The sequence below is a fragment of the Eucyclogobius newberryi genome, unplaced genomic scaffold (genome assembly GCF_026437365.1).
Source record: "Eucyclogobius newberryi isolate DKJ021-1_F unplaced genomic scaffold, fEucNew1.0.hap1 SCAF_17, whole genome shotgun sequence".
Taxonomy (NCBI): Eukaryota; Metazoa; Chordata; class Actinopteri; order Gobiiformes; family Gobiidae; genus Eucyclogobius; species Eucyclogobius newberryi.
In genome coordinates this window covers 24,969,018-24,991,994 of record NW_027315801.1, presented here as the reverse complement: position 1 = coordinate 24,991,994, position 22,977 = coordinate 24,969,018, and the positions used below count along the sequence as shown (strand labels likewise).

At 39.1% G+C, this 22,977-nt stretch overlaps 1 protein-coding gene across 1 annotated transcript; it reads right to left on the bottom strand.

The window, feature by feature from the left end:
- Positions 1-6,250: 6,250 nt before the first annotated feature.
- dennd2c (DENN/MADD domain containing 2C) lies at positions 6,251-22,840 on the bottom strand. The gene is made up of 19 exons (XM_072449605.1): positions 22,695-22,840; positions 18,963-19,911; positions 18,095-18,219; positions 17,568-17,650; positions 16,780-16,929; positions 15,179-15,257; positions 14,931-14,975; positions 13,236-13,423; positions 12,611-12,720; positions 11,689-11,758; positions 11,120-11,197; positions 10,643-10,783; positions 9,832-9,980; positions 9,283-9,460; positions 9,059-9,100; positions 8,591-8,690; positions 7,945-8,187; positions 7,082-7,168; positions 6,251-7,001 (listed from the first exon to the last, which is right to left on the bottom strand). Exons 2-19 carry the CDS (start codon positions 19,748-19,750, stop codon positions 6,970-6,972), a joined length of 2,688 nt encoding a protein of 895 aa, XP_072305706.1. The 5' UTR covers positions 19,751-19,911; positions 22,695-22,840; the 3' UTR covers positions 6,251-6,969.
- Positions 22,841-22,977: the final 137 nt, after the last annotated feature.

The following is a 22,977-nucleotide window of genomic DNA, read 5'->3' as shown; positions in this document are numbered from 1 at the left end:
AGTGCTTCACAGCAGGAAAAATGCATTCAAATCACAAAGAAATTACAGAAATGCAATAAAATTAACTAAATTAAAAATTATCAATCCAACTGATTTTCTAAACTAATAAAATCACAAACAAAAGAGAAGAGTGCAAAGAAAAAATCCTTTCAGTCATATGCGCAGCTAAACAAAACTGTTTTTAGCTTAGATTTGAACATTGTCAGAGTAGAAGCCTGTCTCACATCTTCAGGAAGACTGTTCCAGATTTTAGCTGCATAAAACTGAAACGCAGATTCCCCATGTTTTGTCCTGACTCTGGGCACCAGCAGGAGGCCGGTCCCTGAGTAAACACCTGCTCACAGATTGAAAGAAAACATTGTCAAAAACAATCAGTGGTGTTTCAATTGACGGAATGGAACATAAAATTGCTTGTTATGTGGGCGATGTCAATTTTTTTGGACCAAACCAGAAATGTGATGCATTTCCTTCTTAATACTGGTCCAATGTCTGGATACAAACTGAACATTAAAAAACAGAAATTCCAACAATCTGGCCTTTGACCTATATAAGGATTTGTCAATACTTTTTTAGAAAAACTTTACTCTTTTAAAAATGAGTAGTCAAAAGAAAGTCAAAAGAAAGAAACTATTAAAATGAATGTTTTGCACAGATTTCTCTATCTATTCTAGACACTCCCAACCCCCATCCTCACCAGGCAATTTGACAGGTGGAATAAAACAATCTCAAAATTGATATGGTAAGGCCTTAAAAGGCCTTATATCAAAAGTCAAAGGGGTTGGGGTTTACCTTGTCTGAAAAATTACTTTATTTCAGCTCAAATCTGAGCATTGCTGTACTGGTGTGGCCCAGTGCACCCAGTAACCCAGAAGCTCAATGGAAAATTATTGAGTGTACAGACTTTACTGGCAGATGACGAGTAAATTGAGAATACCTGGGTCAAATCTGTGCTTACGAGTTGGAAAGAGCTAATCAAAATATACAAACTAAACAAAGATGTCAGCACCAACCTGAGATTCAAGGTCTGGATTACAAAATGTACTGGTAATTTTTTTACCAGCTTGTAAAAGAAAGACAAATGAAAAGTGAACTGGTTCTCCACCTGAAGAACTGGTTCTCCACCTGAAGAACTAGTTTTCCTCCTGAGTGGGTCCAGCTCCACTCTCCATCTTACTTCCGCCTGTCCGTCTGAAGGAGCCGGATCCCTTCTTCACTGTGGAACTCCTCCAGGTTTCTACTTTTTCCCAAGAAGGTTTTTTGTAGTTTTTCCTGGCCGAGAAGGAGGGTCTAAGGACAGAGGACTCTGAGACATCGTCCCTCGTCCCAACGGATATTGCTTAATCCATTTTTCACTGTCGCCCTCAGAGGCAACTGTTGTTGTGATTTTGGGCGTTACAAAAATAAATTGAATTGAATTGAAAAGCTTTTATATGTTGAAGGAATGTTTTGACTTGGCTATTAAAAACTAAGGAGTTATCATAACCAAGAATGTATGCACTCGTACAAAAGCATTCATGATCAATCTACTAAATATGTTAAAAACAAATTGGAAAAAGAAGCTAATTTTGTTTTGACAGACGAAGAATGGGAAAATATATGTATTTCTCAATGGAAGACCACAAAATCACTTGTTTGGAAGATATTCTGTTGTCAAATTGTTACTTATACTTACTGTCAAAGTGCTCACCATTCACAGATTTCGGGTAAATGCTGGAGAAACTGTGGTTGTCAAGTGGCTCATCATTACCATGTGTTTAGGGACTGTCCTTTTATTCACAAATTGACTGAGCTCAATGAGGCACTGCAGATTGTCTTCAATGCCAACATTCTATTTCACTTTAAAACTAGTGATTAACAACACAGTTTATGGTGTGGGTGGAGAAATGATGGCCTCAACTGGGGATGTCATCAAGCAGTGGAAGGAATACTTTGAGGACCCCATAGTCCGAGGACTCAGTGACAGGGCCCCGGGGATGGATGAGATTCGTCCTGAGTCTCTGGAGGGTTGTCTTGGCTGACACGTCTCTGAACATTGCGTGGCGGTCCGGATAGTACCTCTGGACTGGCAGAAAAGGGTGGTCCCTCTGTTCCAGAAGGGGGACCAGAGGGTTCCAACTACAGAGGGATCACACTCCTCAGCCTCCCCGGTAAGGTCTGGAGAGGAGAATCCGACCTATAGTCGAACCTCAGATTCAACTCGAGTGGTTTCCGTTCTGGTCGTGGATACTGGACCAGCTCTATACTCTCCATCGAGTGCTCAAGGGTTCATGGGCGTTTGTTCAATGTGCTTTATGGATCTGGAGAAGGCTTTTGACCGTGTTCCTTGTGGTGTCCTTTTGGGGGGTGCACCAGGAGTATGGGGTCCGGGGCCTTATGCTCAGGGCTGTCCGGTCCCTGTATGACTGGAGCAAGTGCTATGTTCGAATTGGCTGCAGTAAGTCCGACTTGCTCCCTGTGCATGTTTAACTCCACCAGACCCTTTGTCACTGGTTCTGTTCATAGTTTTTATGGACAGAATTTCTAGGCGCAGTCAGGGGTCGGAGGGTGTCCGGTTTGGGGACCACAGGATCTCATCTCTGCTGTTTGCAGATGATGTTGTCCAGACGGTTTGCAGGTGTGAAGCTGTAGAGGAGTTGAAGTATATCGGGGTCTTGTTCAAGTTTACTTTGAAAACATGTGGGAACAATGCATTAGGGGACTTTTCCCCCCTTGTTTTCTTAATATTATATAACTTCTAAATAATAGAAAAGAGAGAAAAAAGGAAGAAAGAATACATGGCGTGCCTGAACAAAAAACAAAGAGGATACATTATTCCTTTGCTTAGGGTGTCAAACTCAACACTGAATTTGAATGCTCTGGGTTACAGAGTTACAGGCCGAATATATAATAAACTGTATATAAAAACATTTAATATCTTTATATAGCCTAGTAAAAGTTATTTGTGGACACTCTTACACAAATCAACAGCAAGTGAAGGGCCATATTCCATATTCATGCATCAGCAGTATGGGACAGGACCATGGACTTATGATATGATTTCTGATATGAAATGTTGATATCAAAAACTGTTGGTTGTTGCTGCTCAAACTCTCACTATGTATTTTATAGTTTAAGCTTCGTGCTGTCTGATTATATTCTCGATGTCCAGCTCTTCAGTCCCATTAGTGTGGACACAGTCAGAGCTTCACTCTGTCATGTTATTGACTAAACTCTGACCTGTGTTTTTATCTGTAGCTCCTGATCTCTCCAGGTTTGCTCCACATTAGTGTCACTTTTAGCACAGCTCTAACGTCCTCAAAACCGTCTCCTTTATTCCACATGATTCCCAAAGCCACACATCTCTTTCCCCGCTAAGACCTCGCTGCTAAGTCAAATCTGTAAAGTTTTGTGTGAGCTGAGCAGCGCAGGGGAGGGGCGGCTGCTGCACAGGATTGTGGGACTATAAGTTCTGACGATAGAAACGCTACATTTTGATCAGAAATGAATAAATATAAATAAGAAATATTTTTGTTTGACACCACTATTTGAATGTGGAATGGAATGTCCAAAGATTCATCTTATGTCAGCTTATACTTGGGATAACAATCTAACCATTTAGTTGTAACTGTGGTGTTGATGTGAATTATTTCAGCACTACTTTTGTGATACACATAATGACCTAAATATACTGAATAGAAGAAAACTAAAAATAATCATAATGGGAATATTCAGTTGATTCAGATTGGATTGTAAAATGTTTGGTTTGATATTATTAGCCACAACTTCAAGACAAGTTTAATATTGAACCTAGTAATATTAATATTGCAGTAATGACTGTAAATAATCATATCTGTTTTCCTCAAATATATTTCATAATTCGGGCTAATATAGAAGCAATTTACCTTGTATGAATCCTCTCCACTAACAAACATTTTTTTAATTTAAATTCTTAATAGAGAGTATGACAATGACCAGTTTCTGCAGTTAATTTATTTTTTATCTAACCTTTATTTACCCAGAAAAGCCAGTTGAGGGTCTTACTCTCTTTTACAACAGCGCCCTGGAAAGTACATACAAAGATAACAAAGTCAGAGTCAAGATTAGAAAAACAATAAAAAGGAATAATATATCTAAAACCAATTAAATGAATGAAAGTTGGGAAAGCATCAGTAATAGTTGCATTTTGTCCCACCTGTAAGACCCATAGTAGTTTTAGTTCACTGTTAATGTATGGAACATATAAAGTGCTGCTGTGCTCTAGTGCAATATGCAGTGCAGCATTGTTTTAAAAGTGAAAAATGTATTGAAATTGGCTTTGTAAATAAAAAAGAAACAATATTTTAGTCACTACATTTTAGTTAATACATAATCGAAATAAGGAGCAGATATTTGTAATAGTTTATGGTCTAATGAATTAGCTCCTTTTGATTGTCTTGCATTAATTAGAAGTAGATGTAAAAACCTCTTGGACACTTATTGGCCTTAAAGAGGAATTGTTTTTTTTTTGCTCACTAACAGGAATCGAATTCTATGTCCATTAAGTATTTTACTCACTGAAAAGGCTTTTAGTTAACACCTGTGTTTTGAGGTGATCGTCTGCTGACCCTGATTGTGACATTGTGGCCTGAAAATGGACTGCACAGTTGAATTTACTCAGTTTATTACCTGTCTTTAATGTCTTTAATGACTTGAATGACATTTACAGTTAGCCACTGGAAGTCACTCATTTATTCTTAGAAACCCCTCACGTTTATTGCTTCCAGTAAAAGTGTCGTCATAGGCTTGGTCAGGGGCACTTTTGAATTATTTCGTATCATTAGTACTGTATACAGTTCTGAGAATGTTCAAAGATGAAATATTACTCCAATTTTAAGTACTATACCTTAGATGTGATCGGTAATCGGTCACCATCATGGCCCACATTCATTGCCTGAAGGCCACATGTTTTTTCATTTGTATGAGAATAATTTGCAGTTTATTGACCTTGACTGTTAACATGGGTTTTTTGTGGCTGCACTCCTTTCATGTTTTAAAGATAAAAACAGAACCATGTGTTGTCTTTAAAAAGCATTATGTTGGCGATAAAAAAAATCATAACGAATGCAAAAGACTTTGCTGACAGACTTTGCTACCATTGTTTGTTTGTGTCAGTTTTTTTAAATAGAATTAATACAATTTAACTGAGCTGTGATTTGAGTTGTGACAATTTATAAAAGCCCGCGGAGAGATTTAATTCCTTAGGTTTGGAGTGTGTGGAGCATAGTACTTGAGGATAATAATCAGAAAACCAGACTTGAACTCATTTCAAGTTGCCCTGTGTTCTGCAGCTCTACCTGTGAGTAACACAGCAGCGCCAAGTGTGAATGCACTTTGTGAAACAAAATAGCTATGTATGTTTTTGACTCAACGTAACACAATATTTCGACTCATTATCAATAAATGCAAACAAAACAAAAGCAAAATATTCTCAATAAATGTCATTCCAAAGGGCCTTTATTGTCACGGAGTTTGGTCGGAACCCGTTTGACAATATGTATTTTATTAATATGCTTGTTTTGAATTTAGGCTGCGTTCCTATCCAACATGTTTTGTCCATTTTTAATGATATTTGGTCCTGATCTAGTCCTGTCCTGTTTGGATGTGGCGTACACAAGAGTGAACACAGCCTTCATCTTCAATTTGACAAATGCAAATAAAAATTGTATAATTTCAACATTTAAATTGTATCCAAATTTTTCATCCAGCTGTCAGACATAACAGTTTGTTCTTTAAAGTGGATGATAACAGTAAAATGTTGGCCTACTTAAGGTAACAAGGCAGTGAAGGCATGCTTGGTGTACTTAAATGTTCTTGTAAAAAACACTTTTTCCAGACTGCTCAAGCCCTCCACAGGGTGTGTCCTATCTACACTTCCACTCTACAGGTCTTGCATGGATCTATTATGTTACCGGGTCTTATGTGGAAAGAAAACACCTTTATCTCAAACACAGCCCAGTTGTGACTTCTGTTTGACTGTTGCGGCTTTGCAAAGTGTGTTCAGTCAATTAAGCTGATCCCATCTGTAAAGCGCTGTATGTGCAAAAGATTACACAGAGTATAATAAGTTCCCTCTACATGACTCGATCTAAATTCTTTGTGTATGGATGTGCTCTGACAACATTAGTACATTGAAATACAACAAATGGCCAGTCTCATTCTGGTGGTTCTTGTTCAAGTCAGTAAATCGGTATGATCAGACTTCTGTAAACAATCATTGAGACGCAGAGCAGTGTACTTGGACCCTCATTTATTTACAGATTTTACAGGAGTCCTTGCGCTTTCTTACAAAAATATTAAAAATACTGTACAATGCTTTTCAATAATGTGTAAAATCTCTAAGTATGTACATCCACAGGAAAACAGGGATAAGATAAAACATTTTTCTAAAAGTGTGAGCACTGAAATGTTGAAATAAACGGGAAGATGAAAGGAACGGAAAAACTGAAATGTACATCAGAGTTGTATTTACAAAATGTATAATAGGATTGATGATAACATAGTGCAATCAATGGGACTTGTTTTCTAACACCAGGAATGACATGAAATCATTTGGTCCTCGGGAAATCTGTCGTAAACTCTGAAACGTTGAGCTGAAAGCAGAAATTAATCAGAAGTACCAGCAAATGTTACAAATGATCTAAACAAGGCACTTCAGATTGTACAATACTGATTTGATTCATTGGATACAAAGATGATAAAATATAGCAAATGACCTATGATATGCTATATGCAAAAATATGACCATTTCTTAAAAAAATAAAAATAAACTTGAGACGCAACCTTGATGTAAAAAAAAGGACAGATGCAAATATGCCACATAATATGGGATTGTTTTGTCCTCTCCAAAGTGCACTTGCGCCACACACGGCCAATCTAGTCTCCCTTGACCACAGACTTGTTACGGTTCAAGCAGCAGCAGATTGAATTCAACAGGCCACACTTCGGTTCTTCTCATTTAATCTGCAAGAGCTTCATTTTGTTTCCTGAGAAGAAACAGAGGACATTACAATGACCTGATGGACAAGCACTGGTTTAGTCTGTGTTTGGAGCACATGCCACTTACCCAGTCCTTTGAGGAATCGGTTCACTCCACTAGGCGCTGGCTCAGGGTAGGACTCTAGGTACTCGACCACCCGCAACTCAAAAAGACCTGGGGAACAATGGGCATAAGCAATAGTTGATAGTAAATCAAATTAAGGATGTATACAATAAATAAGCCTACTAAAATTAGGACCTTATAATGAGAACACCAAGATTTCAAAATCTTATTGGTTAGCTTATGATTCTGTACCAAGATCAGAGTTCTTTACCAAACAGCACAAGATTTAAGATCTGGATGTATACTTCTTTTTTTTTCTTTTTTTTTTGTAACAAAATGGTAAAATAAAACCAAATGGAATGTTTTGATAACCTGAAGGACTTAGATAAACAGGACTGTTATGTATTTACAAATAAGGTTATTGCAACCAGGGAACAATAATAATGATAATTGAATTCCCTTTATTGATTGTGAAAAATAAACACATATGTATCAGGTCTCGCAAAGGGAATAATATCAAAACTGAATAAATGTATGTATCTGGGACATAAAACAGATGGATACATTTGGAATGTACTTTGCAACAGGAAAAAGGATAAGCTTGACGACACAGAATGAACCAGATGTCCAGGACAGTCTCAAATAACATTGGAAATGTTTTGGAAAAAATGACTTTCATAGTAAATTGCACGTACTAATCACTAGTATGAATGGGACAGATATGCCATGCAACATATGCCAGCCATGAAATAAAGAAGAATGTGCAAATATATATAAAAATAATAAATAAAAAATAAAAGTACAAAATGTTACTACAAGCATTGGCAATATATCAGAAAGCCATTTTCCCCAAGGTATTTTCTTTTCACACAGCGTCGCCTGGTTACCTCGTCCTGATCCTTTACGCATCTCCTTGTCCTGGATGAAGCCTGCAAACATCTGAGTTTCCATGAAGAGCTGCAGGAGCTGCCTCACCCCACGGGATGGGTGGGACTTCCTGAAGTTGTCTCTCTGAAGTTCTTTGGTGCCGTTAGATAACTCCACCATGTGCAGAGGGTAGTGCCCCACCAGCTCCACAAAGAAGCGCACAAAAGCCTCAGACACCAGCGAGCTCAGGTCGACCTGGTGCTCTGGAACGCACAACATGTAGCACTTAGTTTTTCTGAATACATAAAAATAAGTATAATGTGCAATCATTTAGTTGCTTTGAACAAGAACAAATAATACAACAAAAATTACACCCTCCAAATGAGTGCTTTTAGAATCTGCTTTTACAATCTAGACAATAAACACAGACTGTCATAACTTTTCAAACCTATCAAACTCTATTTCGCAAAACAAAGCATCACCTTAATATGGCACATGATTTACAATTAAAGTAACCATCTCCAAATTACAAGAAGTGATTTGAGGTTTAAGACGTTGATCTGGTAATGACAGGCCGCTCGTACCAGAGCTGGAATCTGTATCATTTGGATGTGCGTTAAAGTCACTCCCTGTAATTTTCAAATATTATATTTAGTGCAAACAAACCTCCATCACCCTCCTGCTTCAGAATGGCTTCCCTCTCCTCCAGGACCTGCTGTAGAGCGGCCTGAAGTTTACTGGGCAGGATACAGTCTTCATCACCCATCTATACGCGCAAGGCAAAAAACGTATTAAAATAGTGAATGCGATAAAGGAAAACTGCATAATATAAATAAATGTACATATTATGGATCAGGCTAGTAATAGCAAGTAATAGTAAGTGCATCTTATTATCATTCATGTCAAAATTCAAATTACCAAGAGCATTGGACATTGTAATCCTGAGGGTGGCAGTATAACCCCATCTGAATTATTACAGCATTGTCCATGTATCTTTATGAGTATGTGTCACATGGGACCTTCTGCCGTTACTGTCAGATTATCCTTATGTCAACACCGGACATGTGTGGGCAAAGCCGTCCTACACCCCAAACCACACCCATCATTCCCACAGACAGGGATATGTGTACACACCTCAACCACAAACCTGTCGGAGCACAGATCCACTATCAGCACCTGCAACACACACGGAGACACTTAGGAGACCATAGAGACAACCACCACTACTGCTGCTACGTGTTACAACAGGAGCAAAACATAATGTAACCGATGTTGATATGAATTGTCTTTTTATAAAAGATTTGAAGCTTGCAGTAATTTAAAACCACAGTAATATTAGGTAAATAATCATTACTGACCTCTTCGATGGGCAGCTCCAGCAGCTCTGGCAGACAAGGAGACAGCACTCCGATGAGGAAGGGTGTGGGAGAGCAGCTGATGTCCAACATACTGGCCGGTAACACGGGTACAAATGTGTGCTGCCAAGTGAACGGGTACAAGCACGCGAGCACGGCATGAGAACAGCGGGAGAGGACACTGCAACCAGAGTGGACAAGGAATGTGTATTGTACTCCAATTGTAAAATAAACATAACGGCATTGTATATGTTCAACCACAAACCGATCACACATCATTTAGTTAGATATATAGTAAACAGCAGAGAGGCGACAGTACAACCTGGTTATTTACTATAATTATGTAAAAAAGCATGATTTGCCGTTGCTGGAGTATAAAACACACAGAGCAATGTGTTATTCCAATCAATTTATTGCATGACAAATTTGTTGTTGGTGATGAATGACATTTAGCTTACAATATTTTGGCATGAGTAAATTTGTTTGACAAATATGGATTCGTGTAGGCAAGTCGCACAATCTCTCGCTAAAACAATCAAAAACATGTCGTACCTGAGTTTATCTGCGATGAAGATGACCCTCCTCTCCAGCAGCAGAGAGGCAAACACCCGCAGCAGTCGGCCCACACTCAGACACTGCAACAGGCTGTCAAAGTCCACGTGCTCCAGTCTGGAGTCCACCGGCCGTGTCAGGGTTAGTACCTGAGAACACAAACAGGATGTCAGATAATATACACTGATAACAGGAATGACTCAAATAAGTTCCTTTATACGTTTTGAAAAATACTTGAAAAGGCAGTAATTACAAGTATTTTAATTAAAGGTCATGTTATGTATTTTAAAAATGAAAAACATTGAAAAACAACATATCCTGTTCATTCAGATATTTACATACAGACATAGTCACTGCATAACTTGTCAAACAGTTTCTTGATTTTCTAAAACTCAAAATACATTCAGTGATACATTAATTTCCTTATAAAAAGTGGACATCAAATTTCAGCAATGTGTGTGTGTTTTGTCATAGTTTTGTAATCCAGCGCTATATTAGACACAGCCTTTTTAAATGATTTGATTTTAGAATATTTATCTTAATTTGAATTGTTAAAAAAAAAAATCACAACCATATTAAAACATGTCAAATCATTAAGTCCATCAATTGAATGAATCTTAACTAGTAATACAAACTTGAAAGAAATGTATCCTGATTTAAAGACATTTTCACAAAGCTAGATATTCCTCTTTTTCAGTGCGCTTAAATCCAAACTTGCTGAGCCCAAAAACCTCTGTCATGTTTCTTCTGAGTCATGGTGAGTGTGCAACGCAGCATCAGTTACACTTCCTGTTCCGTTGTACCGTCTTACCTCGTTCCCTGTCCCGGGGAGGAAGCTCTTCACACTGACAGTTCTTCCAGGAGCAGGAAACGGGGCCTCCATCACACTGCGCATGAAGGGGTACACCAGGGCGTTGGACATCTCTCTGCGTCGCTCCACTTCTTCTAAAATCTGATAAATAATGATGACACGGTGAGGACTCGCATTGATGTCAGATCCTCGTTTATTTTTTTCCCCATGGTATACAGAATAGTAACTAGATTAATGAGTTTGTGACACAAGTACACGTTTTGGAAATGGGTTGGGCTCTTTACTTTCTAAACGGATAAGGAAGTTGTTTTCTCAAACACACCCAATGATTGCATTGGATTAATGTTCCATTGGAGCTCATTCTACTCTACAAATAAGACTCCCAATACCCAATTAAAACCACACAATGCCACATCACCTCTGACTAAACTCAAATGCACTTAAGCACATAAGACAAGTGAAAATGCATAGGTTTACCTTAGCAAATAGGTTGAAGCATCCCAGTTTGCTGACAATACAGTGCACCTCAGGCAGTCTTTTGCCCTTACCACTGGGCTGTAATACACATGACAAGGAAGAAGACAAGATATAAATACTAGGCAATTGCTAGTATTATATAGAACGCTTTTAATATGGCCAAAATGGAAGAACAAACTCATCTGCAGCTAAGCGAGCATAAAATAAATTACGGTAGTTTTTTTTTCTTCAAAACCTGACTTTAGTTGCGATTGAGATTTTTGTTTTTACAGGGATAAGCAGTATGTCAAAGGGATTCAATAACATTTCATAGTTATGTACATGTGTTTAACTAATACCCTACAGTATTTAGCGTAACGTTTGACATATTGTGATAATGTAAAACAGATATTTTCACAGACTTCTTGTTGCAGTGAGTCATCGATTTAGAAAAGGGTTTATAGCTGTGATTCAGGGCTTCTCGAAAGCGTCGAGTTGATGGCGGCGTGCCCATATCACTCACACAGATGTAGATAATATACTGCGTGTTACGAGAGAGAGTGAATGAGTCAGACTGACGTGTTTCTTACCAAAATCTTCCGGCAGTAACAGAACCAGCGGCTGCCGTCCTCTCCGGTCAGTACAAACGAGAACGTCTCACTGCACAACAGACAAAACCAGTATTGATAATATACGATTCTTTGACTGTGTGTGATGAGATGTGTTTGGAAAGAGCAGGATGGTGGAGGGAAATGTAAAAACATGGATGAGAGAAATTAAAATGTTTGAATGAGACTATAGTACAATGAGACTCTAAGAAGGTGGTGAAGTACAGAGAGAAGAAAAAAAAACATAGCATATATAGAACAGGATGTTAAAGCTTAGAGAAACACAAGACATTTTTAACCAGTGAGTGTCAAAAAGTTTGACTTGTTTGATTTATTTTGTATAAAATGTATAAATTACGGTACATCCAAACTAATGTTGGTTACGGTCAGTCTCTAATCATGTTGTTGCACCATCTGAATCACTTTTTCATCTTCTAACTTGCAATAATTTAATTATGAGTTTAGCAAAACAACTTCCAGACTTTATATTTTATTTTTGCTCAACTGATCATAGCAATAGAACAAGAAAGTTATGCCAATTATGAATCACGTGACCATAAGTAGGTCATATTTCCAGTTTATCTAATGACATAACTGCTGCCAAAGTTCTTAAAAGTATTCAACTCTGTGTTTGTGTCAGTTGCAAACACGGAAACTCCTCAAAGTATTTCCTAACCGATCCCAATAGCGAGTGACATATGGAGAAACAGATTGGCAACTGCAAAATAAAAATTCTCAAGACGAGGCAAACGCACAATCTAATCTCAGTTAACTATTGACTCAATAATGTGGCTGTGAGAAACAAAGACACATATACTGTACATATATTATATTACAGCTGCATATGGCCACAGCTGTGCCGTGGAGAATGAGGTATTGAAGCAGTTGTGTGTCAGGAGCTGACCTTGGCGTGTGTGCGGAGGGTTTCCAGTCCTGAGCGTCAGGAAAACAAAACTTAGGAATGACCTTCAGCTGGTCCTCTGCCTCCTTAGACAGCCTCGACGCCTTGTCAAACTGTAAAAACAAAAAGTTAAGTTAGAGAACTTAATTTCAGTGCATTTGTTGCTCTCAAATTATAACTGTCCAACATAAGAGGGAAATGTCAAATGCCCCGGCCCAAAGGTTTTAAACTTAATTCTTAAGGAAAAGAACAAAGACTTTTGAACCTTGGTATTTTAATGGCTTTGAATTCCACAATCCCTTTAAATAGGGAAGATGGTCTTGTGTATAACGTGCACATGCTTAAGTGTCAGGTCAGCAGTCACAATAGTGGAGAAACCAGATCAGGTTAACACAACTCTAAACAGTCAGCTTGTACAACCATTCTGGTCAAATCCATACAAATGCATAAAAAACAAACACAGAATGAGAATCTCCATCAATAAAGGTATCTATAACAAGTCACAAGCTTCTAATTTTCAAAACAAGATTAACGTTTGCGATATGTTTACGGTAATTGCAAGACTATTTAGTTATAGAGTTAGTCGTAGAGCTCAATGCATGCCAAGGTCAAAGAGTGGAGTGCTCACCATCTTAGGGAACTGTTGTGTAATTTCAGGGGAGTAGGTGTTTCCCGGGGGACCCTTTCGGAGCGACACCACCACAAAGATCTGGAAGAGCTGCTGCTGCTGGTGCTGGAGGAGGTCTTTCTCCAGGGTGCGGTACCCGGGCCGGCGCTTTAGAGTGGACTGCCTGTAAACCGATCTCCTGGAGCCTTCTGAGGGGCAAACAATACAAGTTAACAATACAGAACAATCCAAAGAGTATTATTGTGTCTAAACTGTGATCACATTGTGTAGCAGGGGACAGAGAGTGGCCCGTTTTCCACATCAGGTTTTGCCAAATGAAAGCCAAGCCGCATTTTTCCATAACAGTCATTGTTTTGTCAAGTAAATGTGATACGCCTTGTGCCGTTTTCATTTTTCCGTTCAGTCTTGGAAGTTAGTGATGTGGCTTTGAGGGCATCCATGTTTGTAAATATGCAGGGGTTTGATGTTGAATGGACATTTATAGTGCGCACAAATCTGTATACACATATGTGAGCATTTTACATTTTAGACACTTCATGGCCCAGTATAACACACACATAATATAAAATACCTGTGGCAAGTGTTCATTCGTCATTCATTTTCTACCGCTTGTTCTCGTTAGGGGTCGCGGGTGACTGGAGCCTATCCCAGTGACTTTGGGCAAGTACCAGTGTGTATTTACATAGTAGTCAAAACTGAAATTATTAAGTCCAGTGGGTATTGTTTTATAGTAGAAACATTGCCTGCTTTGCCTACTACCTATGAAGCGTTGAACTGAACAAAGTATATGTATATTTTTTGACCGAAGGCTTTATTTTGCTGCAGAGTGAAATGTGGAGAGAGGGGAAGAGACATTAAGCAAATAATCAGGGCTAAGAATCAAACCCACAATGTGTGGTACAGACGTGAGCAAAAGTCAGAGCGGGGAAAGAGACGTGTGGTTTTGGGAAACACGTGAAGGTTTAGTGGACTTTAGAGCTGCGCTAAAAGCGACGCTAGTGTGGAGCTAACAAACGAAACCAAAGATAACAAAACTTATGTGATGATGCTCTGTGAGGAAAACGTCCAAACAAGTGCAAACCTGGACAGATCAGGAGCTACAGATAAAAACACAAGTCAGAGTGTAATAAAGTATGAACATGACAGAGTGAAGTGGCTGTGAGCTCTGAATGTGACTTAATACAAAGTCACATTAATACAAACACAGAGCACTCATTTGATTCTACATGAATAATTTGAAGAAGAAAAGTTTAAACTATATCAACATTTCACGTCAGAAAGTCCCGTTCCTGCTGCTGATGCATGACAATGGACCTTCATCTGCTGCAGATTTGTGCAACAGTGTTCACATAATTATTACTAGGCAATATAAAGTTATGCATTTCTTATGTATTTATGGTTTTATTTTTGACATTATGTTCGGCCCATGACCCAGCCTGAGCATTGACATTCGTCCCGCGTCCCAAAATTAGTTTTACTCCCCTGCTCTAAACAGTGGCTCACTACCATTCCAAAGAGAACAGGTTATTTCTAGTACAAATATAGAAGCAGCTGTGTAAAAATAACTTAATTGTTCAAATTGATCTGTCTAGCAAGCTTGTACTTTCCCACACCACGAATAAATCACTTGACTCGTCAGGTGACATAACCCAGCCTGTGACAGTGCACTAAACCATGACATAGCAGCGGTGATACCTTTGGAGCTGTCTTCAGGGTCACTTTCTGTGCCGCTGGTCTCTTCTGTTGACATAAAGGAAGGGGGGAGTTAGCTCAGACATGAACAAGACAGAGTCCATAATAAGACACAGACTGTGTCCCTTTGTCTGATAATCAGTGGCTTCTCCCACAGCAGCAGGCCTTGTGAGTGACATCAAAGCCTGAGTATTTCCACCACAGAGCAGACTTTATCTTACAGTGTGTAGAGGTGCTTCTGTGGGACTCACCTCGGACCAGGACGCCCTGGTTTTTCACCCGCTTTCTCCCTCTTCTTTCATCAAATATGGTCTCAATCTTGTTGACATACTGCAGAGGAGACAACAAACTTGTAATTTCCAGTAATGTCAGATCTTTTATTGAACATTAGAGGGAAGATGTGATTTAAAAATCAGTGAGTAGTTATAATCACATAATGAAATAGACCTCCGACATACGGTAATGGAGTCTTAACAAGCACTTGGGAGTGTAGACCTACTATTAGGATTAAGATTAGTGTACTGTGCAGTCAAGATACAAGAATTTCGGTCAATGGTCAACCATCAGTTTCGTCTGGTCTACAGCTATTACATTTTTACTTTTTTGTAATTGGCACTGCCATGTGAATATTGAAAAACATTTTTAGGGGTTTTAAAGTAAAAAATATATATTTTTAAATGTGATCAATCAATGAAGGGACAAAATAAATAAATCAATGTTTGTTTTTCCACACTACCCAGCCCCGACTTAAAAGTAATAACTAAATTAGTAAATGTTTAAGACTGTAGGCTCTTAAACTATAATTTGTGAATATTTGCATACAGTATTTGCCCTAATAGCTCATTAGTTATTAATCAAATAAGGCTTGTTATTCTTATATCCAGCGTTACACATGCTATGACAGTGAGAAGATAAGGATCAGTCCCATTGCTATGTCACAACTACAAATCCCCAGAATAAATGTGATATAAAAACGTGAGCAAAAGATGCTGTCCCACGCCTCAACTTTAGCTTTAACATTCTAAACAAAACGGCCCCTATTTTATCTTTCACATGTAATTATTTTTTTATTTCTGATCAAATAAATGTCTACAAAAGGCATATTATAAGTTCACAAACCTTAATAATAAAGCATACAATAGTTTTTTGCCCTGGATTTTACATAAGCATTGTGTTAGAGAACTTATCTACCACAAGAGCTCAATCAAACATGCTACTTAAGGAGTCGAGCAGCAATGGCACTCAACCAGCATGTTCTACTAATGACGCTGTGATGTGAACACACAAACACACACAGAGATCATAGAAATTCACAAAGCTCTACGTTTGAGCAAGTGGTTTAAACAGCTCCGCAAAATATGAGATACATATTTAATGTGTAATCACTTATCAAACATCTAATATGGCTTAACTTATCATTTGAAAAAGCAAAGTAAACAAGACAAAGTGGAGACAGAACACAATCCCAGAACACAAAATATTGAACTATCAAAGCATGTAGTATCATATACTAATAAGTATCATTATATCTTATTTGCTGGTCTTACCTTCATCATCCAAACCATTTAAAACATTCTCTCCTGAGCAAACATAAACCCGTCATAACAGCCCGCATGCCTTACCCCATTAGTAGTCATTTTGGTCAACATTCTGTCCAGAGAATGCATGTCTTTAGCCTTGACACTCGCTAAAATGCTTAAACTACTTTGCCACCGCTATCTATCCCTCTCAGATGTTTTCCTGCGCAACAAGTCACCGCCTCCTGCCTCTGTGTTTTCCCCACACCACGTCACTCGTCACGTTGTTGTTGGACCAGATGCCCGTGTAGACTGAAGGCAGGAGTTGAATATACCTGAGGAGTGCGCATGCTCTTCTGTGTGCTGGAGCGGCGAGGTGTTTTAGGCCCTTCTGACAGAGTCTGAGCTTTGGAAAGCGGTTGAGAAGACAGTCGCCGCTTGTCCAGTTTGGAATTGGCTTGTAGAGTTTGTGGTTTAGGAGGAAGCTGGAAGAACAAGATATAAATGTGAATTCATTTAGACTCCATATGAACTCAAAGTAAAAAAAGGTGTACATTTTTAGTGTCCTGATTATTGTATTTTTTTTGACGCAACAAAAAAAAAAACAATTTGTATTTGCGTTTTTAATTTCTCAACAATCCAACCTTTGCCTGAACCAGACAATTATTTATTGCTTTTTAGTTTTAGAAATACTCATGAAATAATGTAATTACTGTATATGCGACAGATTCAAATAAAGATGCTTTTTTCCTTAAACTGTAACTATTTTTTGACTTGTTAACGTTAAAATCATAAATAATAGTAGTAGTTTATCCCAGTACCTGTTTTAAGAATATATTTTCAACAGCGTAACGTTCAAAAACACAGAACCTGAATAACAACAATGTGGTTTGGGATATTAGGAAATGACTGACGTGTCATACAATAAACAAACGCAAACGATATTTGGCTGTGTATTTAGTAAGACACTTAGGACTTCAGTTAAGGTGCAATCTACTGCATGGGCACACATGCCTTCTTCCATTATTTTACCAACAATTTTAAAAACATTTTGATTAAACAAACGCTTCTATGTCCTCTACAAACATTTTATTATACCATCACTATGTTTTGATGTACTTACCTTTGGCATTTGAGACCTCCCAATAGGAAGACACATGGGGGACAGTTTGATGTCCTCATAAGGGTCGCTCATCTCCATTTCACCTGGAAATAGAAGGGTTAATGTGACATTGTGGAGCCAGGCATGGTTTCTATCACACCACACACATACACAGGCATCTTTCCTTTTATCCGTTGTATCCGGCAACAATGGTTATCTCAAAACAGAACATTAACAAACTGCATGAACTACTAAAACAGTTAAATATATTCAAGACTTGGCTGACACATTTACATTTTGACTATTTCTACACAGTGTGAAGTAATTTATGAACGACTTTGATGAGCCCCTTCTGACTACTAAGGGCCATAAACACCAAAACATGAAAAATGAGGACTTTGTTTGCCATCTTTGAGACAGAAATAAAGCCAAGGAAACAAATAAATACATCAAGGAACTTTACTAATGTTATATTTGTCATTTTATCTCTCTCTTGTGCACTAGCTCTCCATTGTGCACATCTAAAATAAGCATTGCTAGACACTCACAGACAATGTCCTCGTAAATGTTGTCGTCAGAGTAGGCGTGGTATAACCCGGAGTTTCTGGCCTCTCCTCCCTGCGTGCCGTGCTTGGCCGTGAGTCGTTCGGCGTCCTCGTACTCAAAAGACTTCCTGTGGTGGCGAAAGGGAAGACGGGGGTGAGAGCAGACCAAAGATATCCCACTTTCTATTGTGTATGTCACCGCTACAGATCTAATGTCGATACAAAAACCAGGCCAACTCAGCATGCGGGGCGTGCGGGAGTTTCTCTCTCAATGTCTGACAATACTTGACATTGACTTAATAAAAGTGTGTTTCATTTCAAACTCAACACAAAGGCTTGATACTCTGGCCTATACCAATTTCGATACCTTTTTTTTTTAGACAATAGAAAGTCATTTTCAACACAAAATGCTAGTACTTTCTTTATGTTCTGATAAAGCTCAAGATCATTCTAAAACTGTTGAGGAGAGGTCCAATTTTGTCCTGTTTGTGACTTTCTTTGGTATCAATACTTCTATAATACTAATACAAGTTTTAGTATCAATTAGCGTTGTTTTAATAATAATAAAAAGAAATGCTGCTGATGTTGTTTGTTTGTTTTTTAATAAAGATAAACATTTTGTAAACTAGACTCATGATGCTACAAAGCAGATTCCAGCCCTGACCAACCACTGCTGGTCATATATTACACCCTAATCCACAGACTTGAAGCTATGCAAGACCATGAGTGCGATACAAAACGAGGCCACATGTGGACTAGTTTGTGTGACATCATCCTTGGACCTCAGTCAGCTGTGTCCTCCCCAAAACTGCACTGAAACCTATTCCAACAAAGCCCGTTTACAATGCAACCATGTAGTGAAAGCGCTCACCTGTTTTTTTTGTGTCTGGAAATCCCATTGGTCCTCGACACTGGACAGGGAGGGGGCGGGAATTCAGGTGGGCGTAGCTTTCTGCTGCCTCTGTGATTGGTCAGCCTGCAGGGACTGGTTTGTGCACGCGCTCGGTTACCGTCTTTGGGCCCATCGTACTGGAATGTGCGCAGTGGTTTGGGAGGAGCCCGAGTCTCACCTGTGGATTCATTACCCTTCTCCCACATTAACCGGTCTCCTTCTAGTTTCTTCCAGAATCCTCGAGAAGTGTAAAAATTCCCAGCAGGCATCCCATCTTCTTCCTCACTACCCGATGGAGGTGCAGGTTTGGGGAAAAGTTCAATGTCCAAAACACATGATAGTTTTGCATTTGTTGTATAAGTTTGTGCCAATAAAGTTTCAGATTTCATGGCTTTTAAAGTACGTTTGGTATCCGGTTGGATGATCATCTCTGTGGAGTATTTCCGAACGGGTTCCGACCTCCTCCCAGTTGTAGTGGGCTTTAAATTCACTTCCCGAAAATCCAATCCCACGCTTGTATTTGAAATGTTAGTCTTTGTATTGCAAACTCCGTTTCCATTGTAAGCTCGAGACACAACTGGTGCATGTAGGTTCACATCTTGATTCTGCTGGCTACGTCCTTCCCACTGCGAGATTTTGTCCCTGATGTTTACACCCGGCTCCTGTTGCGCCGGTCGTCCCGCCTGAAGCCCTGTATTGGCTCCCTTTTGTGGACGATGAATCTGTCCACCCTCTTGCACGCTCTGCTTCTGCCTCAGAGCTAGCATGTTCGGAGGGGGCAAGTGTCAGAGCACCTTCACTCCTCCATTGCAGTGCAGAAAAGGCCAGTTTATCTGTTCTTAATTAAAGCAGATAATATCACTGGTCCCCGCCGTCCTTTTTTGCTAGCACCGTGTCATTTCCTCTCCTTTCTTCTCCCGTAAACAACCTAGGAAACAAGACAGGACAGTTAAATGAGTCATCAATCACTCAGCACTTACAAAACAAGTCCATGCAGCACACCATGAGGTCAAAGGATGACGATGAGGCAACACAAGAAACCTGCACACACGGGAAGGCAGCAAACTGTGGTCAAAGATGGAGAGAAGTTCACGAACTTTGAACAGATGAGAAAATCCAAAAATAAATCCAGGAAGAGAAGAAAGGGAAGACCGTGGGCAACTTATAGCAAGACCTGAAAGTATGTTCTAGTATATGGCCCGAGGGAAAAGGGTTATTATGTGTCATCTCAACCACAACACTCAAAACCACAAGTGGGAATGATCATCCCACAACCTGAGTGCTCACACTGTGGTCTTTGGAGGCCATTTGGGCACTGCATAATACAACGGTTTGTGATGCTGAAGGTTAAAACAGTGGCACAAGAAATAATATGGTCTCCAGGGCTGTAAATAAATTCAGGATGGACTAAATTAAGACTGTGTACTGATTAGTCGACTAAAAGCATGGGCAATGTTCAACTGCAGTTGCATATGGTAGTTGCAATTATGTACACTGCCACTTGGATTAAACTAAGCAAATATAGTAGTACTGGACAACTGCTGACGGTGATGATCGTTCAGCTGCAACACGAGATTTAAACCCAACTGATGCAGTGAGTAGCTTCTCGTTTCTGTAACAACCATGTGGAAAGACAAATCCCGTGGTCATGAAAAATATGTCGGTGTGTTTGAGAAGGGACAAATCATTGGCAGAGAAAACCTCTAAAGAGAAGCAGAAATTAACGTACTAGATATTTGAGCCCCAGTCAGAGTGTTTCTTTGTGCAATGGTCACTCTCTCACATCAATGACTGGATGAAAATATTGCAGAAGCTTAGTGCAACTATACCACAGGAAATGTGTGCTGTAATCAAAGCTAAAGGCGGTCTTACCAAATATTAGAGCATGTGCGCTTAGTATAAAAAAAAAAAAAAGAAGTGGTAAATTGTCTATTTGTATGTAATGAAAGTTTCTATTTATTCCCGAAACTCTATTTCACCACATGTTTTCTTTTCCGCTGTGGTCCATATAAATATTTTAGCTGGCCAATTAAAATATTTGTCTTCTGGGCATAGTTCACATCTTTCTAAAAATCTAAATTCAGATCTTTTAGGTTGTTGCCACTAGTGCAGTACATTAAAACATGTCCATCAGACGTTTTTATTTGAATCTTAAACTCATGCCCATTCATCTTCTGGACAGTTACAAAAGACCATTACGATCACTGAAGGCTTGATGGAAGCATGAAATCTAATTTACTCCACTGATGCTTCATTCAAACAACAAAAAGCAATTCACAAATTTTCGGCAGACAAGTGACCTATTTAGCACAGTTGTAACTAGCACTAAAGCGTTATGTGGACATCTTACATAGACAAGAAAGAATATCATGACAGAAGAGTTGGAAGAAGTGTTTGGGGAGAGGGAAGTCTAGCCACCCTGATACTCCATAAGAAGAATGTTTTTATTTTGTTTTTGTTTCAAACATTTTATTTGCTTTAGAATACCTAAAGTTGTAGCACAGATTTTCCAACTGTGGGATGAATTTATTATCCTTCAGTCTTCTCATTGCTCCATTCCTGTCTGCTTGGAAGCAAAGCACTTGGACACGTTGCAGATTTGAATCGCAGTGAGACAGGCTGCGGAGAAGAAGAGGTTCCTCCATGGCTCTGCTCCTGACCATCATAATTCTATAAGCTGCATTCCTGTCAGGCAGCAGAATGGAGTCAGGGGGTTCAGAATTAGGCATCCAGCCGGACTCCAAGAAACGCTTTTGTCTGTTTTGACCCAAATCCAATGGAAATGTGTGCTGGAATGCTGTGCCATCACAATACAGATCACTAAAATGACCCAGTTGCCATATTTGTCTGGTGTGCGGGATGTGGTACAGGAAGGCTACTTCGGAGTTTCCTGAGCACCAGGAAGAAAGAACAGCCGGCGTCCGTAATTATAGTGAGAGGTTTTACACCCAAACCACAGATTTGAGCCGTTTCAGTGTTGATCGGCTGGAATAGTGGTTGAAAATACACCTTAGATTCTCCGCACACAAATAACGCAAATAACTAGAAAGAAATGCGATTATTTTTATATCTTTTTTTCTTTCAGTGTTTCTAATTAGATGCCACATGGGAAACTCTGAAGCCAAACTTTAGCATAAGTGGTACATTATGTTATTGACTTGACAAATGTTAACAGACAACTGTTCACTCTGACAATTATTCAGTGTGTGAATAGCAAATAATGTTTGTATCACACTGGAAAAATGAGATACATTCAAAACAACTGCGCGACCAACGCACAGATCTAAAATGATTATGTAATATAAAAACTGAGGAATTCATGAGCACATGTTTTCCCTTCAGTGAACTCGCTTTCTCTTGTAACAATGATTGTGCCTATAACACAACACACATTTAACACATTTTACCACCATGTCAACAACAACAACAGTGCAGAAAACTTACCGAGAGAAACTCTTTGACTCATTCAGACAAACCAGACAGAACTATCATACAGCCTGCGTTACACCGTCATCAGCTGGCAGCTAAATTCAACTTAATAGCACCTTAAAAACTGCCTCAAACCGCCCTCCTTGTGCACGGCGGCAAGACACAGCACGTCCCGAGTGTAAAGCCATTGTACAAACTGTGTTTCACTATCAACAGTGACAGTTGAGTCTATAATAAAGGAAATATGTAGGCTTGCCGAACACGAGCGTGAAAAGAACTCACCTTAAAATGACTGGTCCATTAGTAGTTAGTCTGCGCTCCCGATGAGTAATGGTCCAGCTAACATGACATCTTTCACTCTTTGTTGCAAAAGGGTGTGGAAAGCACTGTTATAATCCCAGGGGTTCGCTGAAAAATAGCATACAACAGAAATTAGCCTTACATCTTTGGCTGATTGTATGCTTTAAGGAGACACAGAATACACATCTCTGAAACAGTTCCTCGTGGTTATTCATTAATCCGCAGTTTTGACAACTCATGCATATCATTTGCAAATAGTGGCTGG

Coding starts and splice junctions, on each gene's coding strand:
- dennd2c (XM_072449605.1), bottom strand. CDS start 19,750: ATGCTAGCTCTGAGGCAGAAGCAGAGCGTGCAAGAGGGTGGACAGATT. Junction 14,976..15,178: donor CCAGGGCGTCCTGGTCCGAG/GTGAGTCCCACA, acceptor TTATGTCAACAG/AAGAGACCAGCGGCACAGAA. Junction 7,169..7,944: donor GCGTAAAGGATCAGGACGAG/GTAACCAGGCGA, acceptor ATTGTTCCCCAG/GTCTTTTTGAGTTGCGGGTG.